The sequence below is a fragment of the Accipiter gentilis genome, chromosome 16, assembly GCF_929443795.1.
Source record: "Accipiter gentilis chromosome 16, bAccGen1.1, whole genome shotgun sequence".
Lineage (NCBI taxonomy): Eukaryota > Metazoa > Chordata > Aves > Accipitriformes > Accipitridae > Astur > Astur gentilis.
Genome location: NC_064895.1, coordinates 27,967,717 through 27,973,716, shown reverse-complemented (window position 1 = coordinate 27,973,716; position 6,000 = coordinate 27,967,717). Strand labels below are relative to the sequence as shown.

The following is a 6,000-nucleotide window of genomic DNA, read 5'->3' as shown; positions in this document are numbered from 1 at the left end:
CTCTCATTTTGCTTAGTTTCTAGGTAATTTCACTTGGAGGGACATAATTTTGTGCTGCAATGCGTGAGTACAATGGACAAATATGTAACAAAAGACCTAGCTGTTTAGAAGTCTTATTTTCACAGAAATAAAACCACGTAATTTCTTTGTGCTTACATTCTGCTAATTTCACTATTTGGGTAATGATGTAATTCTTTTTCTTATGCTTTCTAAAAAAGACCTCCTTGCCAAACCAGAGTTTGGTTAAAACTGGACTCACAACCCACTATAAACAAAAAAAAAATAATTTATTACTTTGAAACACGTTCCTGCTGTTTCAATCATCCATTTCACTAGACAGTATCTGGTAAGAAGAGCTTTTTGTCGAGTAACGCAAAGTTGGCTGACCACTAACACACACAAAGCAGAGCAGCTAAATGAATTGCTTGTTTCAAATACTCGTCTATTATGGGTTTTTTTCCCCTACAACCCATATTCTGCACATGCTATTTCTCTTTGAGCTTGAAGCACATTAAAATCCCACATTTCCTGGGATAAAGTGAAATTCCCGCTTCTTGTACAAACAGAGAATCTTCTATTTGTAGCTGATATTTCAATCTGAGCCAGATTTAAATCTTAGGTACACTGTACTTAACTGCAGTAACACCATAAATTTAAAAATTTATTCCTGATTTTATTCTTTCTATAACTAACACTGGAATCTGGCCAAACACTCATAAGAATTAGCACACAGAAACTCATGGAAGTTTAATACAGAGAACAAACAAACAAGCCTAGCAGTATTGGGAGAAGGAAACCCTATTCCTTGACTAGCACCTTTTTAAATTGAAATCCCAGAGAGACTGTAAAGTTTAGCTGCTTAAGAGCAAAAAAAAAAAAAAAAAAAAAAAAATCATGGGAAACAGTCAGGCTTTTGGCTTCTACTAGCAAACAAAAATCCAAACTGATGGTGAACAAGAAATTAGAAGGGCTGCTTTGCAGGGGACCCACAAAACGTAGGATGCTTCAATGTAACATGAAAAGTTATTTTGCTGTCTTATTCCATTGAGGTTATTTTTTCACCCCAAGCATGGAGCTTACTCACACAACTCTACAGCAACCTCATGGTATTAAGTGGTATTTCGTTTAAGGAAGCCAGGGAACGAGCCCGGTCACAGAAGCATCATAATGGCTAATATTTGTCCAGCAGTGAAAAGCAAATGCTGCAAGGGTTAAAAACTACTGGCATGCCAGGTGAAACACAGAGAAAGGCATCTTGTTCTCCCTTACAATAAGTAAAACTACCGTAATTTTGCTGCAATGAATATGTCCTGAGGGCAAGAAAGGTGCATTGCAAACCAAGCTAGCTTAGAAAGGAAGAGTTCAGCTGCAACTAAAACACGTGAAGCCATGTGGACTGTGTGCTGCAGACTAAGTTTCTTCCGTTGGACAATAAAGGCAGCTTAAGGAAATTTCTTCATATTAACATCTGCATCTTGACAATGTTTTTCAAACCATGTTAAGCAACTCAACTGAGCTAAGACAATAAAAAAAAAATTATCCATTTTATTCAGCAGAGCAGGCTGATGGGATGTTTTAAATTTACATTGATGAAACACAGCCAGGCCCAAAGTCAAATGAACAGCTAATGATTTGAATACTGGTCAGCTGCTCTGGATTATGCCATGATAACTGCCTGGCTTTCAGGGTTGTGCTGTCAATTTGCTGTGGCCAAAGCAATATCAGAACCGGACTGCAGGACAGTGAATGCTTCTTCCCATTCCAGCACTTTACTTCCAAGCTCACCCATCTCTTCTGACAGCTCTTAGCTGAGTGAGATTAACATGTCAAAATTCATGCTGAATCTTTAAGATCTCATACAAAACTGCTCATGGTAGTGCCGAGTTCCAGCATTACTTATTTCCAGGTTTACAATTAGAAACAAGCTCTAATTCGGTTATAAATCTAAACTGCAAGTTTTCAATGTGTAAATGACAATACTAATGCATCTGACCAGCTATGCTTTTAAAATCTATTTGGTCTCCTAATTTCAGAAAAAAACCTTTCTCTATCCGAGACAACTTTTTGAATGCCAGATGCATCACAGAAGGTACTCAATGTTGCCTGGGAACCACAGATTTTCATACAGTTAATAAAAGCACAGCTCCTTTAGCTTTGTTGCAAAGTTACAATTGCTTGACAATAGTTAACAACTGGCTAGGAAACAAAGGAAGGTATTTTTATTTCATTCTTTAGTACTGACACTCAGCCATATACCTTTAATTAGAATAAGTATTTTGGGAAGAAACAACATTCATTTTATATGTTAAAAGAGATCAATGAAAAAATTAGACAGGACTTTGCAAAAATCGGTTAAAGAATACATACAGCTTTGCAAAACCCCTCCTGTTTCCAGAAGCAGAGCTGGGCTATCACAAGTGAAAACAACAGTGGCTTTAACAAAGGCAGTAGTAGAGTGACTTGATTTTTTTTTTTTTTCCTGGATTGAGAAAAACACAGTCGGTGTGAAGCAGCAGATAGTAATTCACTGCCTTTCACAGCCTTAACCACAGTGGTTAAACCCAGGCCTGATTTTGCTTGCTGTTACCTGACTTGGAGTTGCACCAGAGTGAACCTGGGCTGAAGGCAGCACAGGGTCTGCTGTGTTAAAACACAGCTCTTGCAAAGCCACCAAGGCAAACCGTCTGCCATACTGGAAGAGGCAAAGCCTAGCTGTTTTTTATCAAGTCTTGCTTTGCAGACATGCGAGCCTTGGCTCTACACATGGGTATGTTTTTAACACGGCACAGAAGCTCATGTTGGCCTGTCACCATGTTCTCCCTTGAAAGAGCTATGTTTAAACACAGTCTGTGGTTTCAGTTGGAGGTAGAGCAGCGTGCTCAAGTCTGGATTAATACGTGATGTCTGGCTGGTGCGTTTACACAGACCTCTCCTCTAACGGGCTGAAGTTCAATTCACCTCAGAGTCCCAGCTTGACTTAAACGGTTAAACGTGCTTGCAGCGCTTCTTTTTCTTTCTCTCCACTCCTTCGATACACTCATCTGTCTCCTCTTTTTGCCTTTTGTGTTTCTTCTTATGGCGTTTCTTTTGCTTTGCCTCAGAGTCCTTTATGCTGAGATCTTCCCCATCAGAAATTCCCGTATAAATTTCTCCATTGCCCATATTTTCATCACAACTAATGCTTTCCCCTTCGTGCTGCTCTTTATGTTTCCTTTTCTTTTTCCCTGAGTGACGTTCATTTAACGGAGCATCCAGTTCCTTTCCATTCAAGCTACCTATCCTAGGTTGTTTCACTTTTAGTTTCTCACAATGCTCTGTACTCTCTGCCTCATCTCTCTTCTGCTTCTTCTTTTTCTTTTTGACTTTGGTTTTCAGTTCTTCTGAAGGCTCCAAAGCTTCATCAGCTGTTGGGCAGAAATTGTCTACCTTTGTTCCTGTTTCATTCTGGGATCCCTTCAGTTTTGCCATGCGCTTGGCAAAATATTCCTGTACTGTGAGAACACTCTTCACTGTATTGTAACCATCTGCAGGCTCAGATAGCCAGAGGTTTTTCTGCTTCTCTTCCTGAGACTTGGGATCAGTAACGTCCTCCTGCAGGTGAACAAAAAGGAGCAAGAGTTAGAGTCAGAAATAATGGCTTCAAACAAAAAGTTGGTTTTTTGCACACTAATAGAAAAATATTAAAAAATAATATGGTGCTTTGAAAGTTAACTGTAAAAGTATAGACTTGGGCAGAAGTGAGAGGCAGCCCTTAATGCAAAAAGTAGCATAAGTTTAGGGAGAAAAGGTCGCAGTATGGAAGGCAGCAAAAAAATACAGAACAAGACAATTCTCTGTTTCTTTGAATTTCTTACTGTTTACCTGCTCCTGTGCAACTCATGCAGATTATGTATAATACTATCATACTCGGTGTATTACACTCATTTTGCAAAGGCACATGTCGCTACAGGATATAAACCAACAAGAAAAATAATACAGTACGACCTATTAGCCTGTGGCATAAAGGAAATCCCATGCCTGGAATACCTCTACAGCAAAGTGCAAGAACTTATGATATACGGAGCAATCCAGCATTGATGCATCTCTTCCATCTTATCTGATCTTTAGAAATGTTTGTTTCATAGCTGGTTTACTGTCATTGTGTCCTAGATGTTGTTATTTAAACACGCTCCATTTGATCTTACGTTATCAGATGGCAAAACCAACATCACAGGTTAGATCTTACAAGGCTTCTGCATACACAAAATAAATAGCTGCTGAACTCTAGCTGCAGGTGAATATCTATAAAAAGAGTCTAGTATCTAGAAAGTAAATATAAACCAAAAAGCAACGTATAGCTCTGGAGCTGGATGTTATGTATGGCATGAAGATAATTGACTCTGAAAAAGTAAAAATGCAACAAGATGAAAATACATAACTTGTTAAATTATCTGTGACTTACAAAATAAACAAGCAAAAGAGGCAGCTGAACTTCAGATTTGTTTACATGGACACTGAAGCACTCAAAAATAACCCTTCATGGCATATCCCTTCCCTTGGCAAAAGTCACAAATAACTTTTGCAAATGTCCCAAATTTTACATTATTTTTTTTTTTTTAAAAACCTTGTACGACCTGCAGGTAAGTATTGCACACCTCCCTCCATGGCAAAAGCCGAGCAGGTAAGAATTGTGTAGAAACCTTACCAACATCTGGCCTACAACACGCTTCCTGAATGGGAGGTAATCCACAGCTGTTACAGTCAAATGTGGTATGACAGGGATACTTCACCGTTTTTCCATTCATAAACGCACGGATAGAGAAGAGCATCCACTCTACCCATGCATCTTGTATGCGAACTGATGTGACCATTAAATGCAACCAAATCAGAGCAGTAAAATTTCACACCTACTTTCACTGGCATAAAACAATACACAAGGTGAAGGCCAGTAGCAAACTGGGAGATGTAAAACCACTTATCTCAACACTTTATAGTTATTGCATGATGGTGTAGATAAGTGATCTGGCTCTCTTCAGGGCATCATTAGACTTGCTAGCTGAAGTGGGGTTGATTAGGGTTTGTGAGTAACGTTTTGCAGGTCTGACTCCTTACACATCCATAACCTTTACTCACATGAGCAGGAATGCAAAAATTTGTGTCATTAGTGATGCATTACAAGTAGTGATTTCCTCATACATCTGCTTTCAAGAGAGCTATTCCAGTGAAACGAAAATAATGCTACACTTGAGATTCCAGTAATGTTTGTGTGGGCACTTATAAAAATAAGGTACTTTTCTTGTAGGAATACCTTGTAGTGTACCTTCAGGTAAGTTTACAAAGTAACTGAAAACTATTTGACTTCTGGCAAAGAAGTCTGCAAAGAGATGTTGAACCTGGGGAAAAAAAATAACCCGCAGGTATCTACACACATCTATACACAGAGGTTACATTCGAAAGGGGAGCTGCAGTAGAAGTTCGACAAGACAGAATCCACAGAATAAATGGATTGAGCTACGTTTGTAGTTGCTCTCTTTTTAATAAGATATACCTCCCAACCCAAGCAAGCAGTGTTAGTGCACATCAAAAATAGATGCCCTGCTAAAGCAGAGTTAAACAGGTCACTTTCTTTTCCTTCTACCCACAGCAGGATTTTGACACCTTGTATTGCAAAATGACAAACAGTCTCCCAGGTTTTCTGCTGCAGATGCCAGCCAGAACAGTTTCCCTCCCCACCCCAATGTGTAAAACGTGCTTGGGACCAGAACACCAATTACCCCCTGGCCAACCAGGAAAGGATTTTCTCATTCCCCTGGTGACTTCAAGTCCTGACAACTTAATTACTGTAATTGAAGGCAAATATTACTTGAACTCTACACATTTCTTTTATAAAATACGTTAGGCATAAAAAAAATGTTCCTTTGGTTAAGCTGAGGAGTTCAGAAGGTATGCATGATCCCAGAAAATAAGAACCTTGCTCAGAAACTCCTTTATTGATAAGAATTTTAATAACCATGGGCCACT

General features: G+C 39.0%; 1 protein-coding gene across 1 annotated transcript in view; it reads right to left on the bottom strand.

The window, feature by feature from the left end:
* Nucleotides 1-2,197: 2,197 nt before the first annotated feature.
* PINX1 (PIN2 (TERF1) interacting telomerase inhibitor 1) overlaps nt 2,198-6,000 on the bottom strand; it is a 60,754-nt gene continuing 56,951 nt past the window's right edge. The window contains exon 7 of the mRNA XM_049819238.1: nt 2,198-3,591. Coding sequence (XP_049675195.1) covers nt 2,986-3,591 — 606 coding nt within the window. The 3' untranslated portion in view covers nt 2,198-2,985. The remainder of the gene's footprint in view (nt 3,592-6,000) is intronic.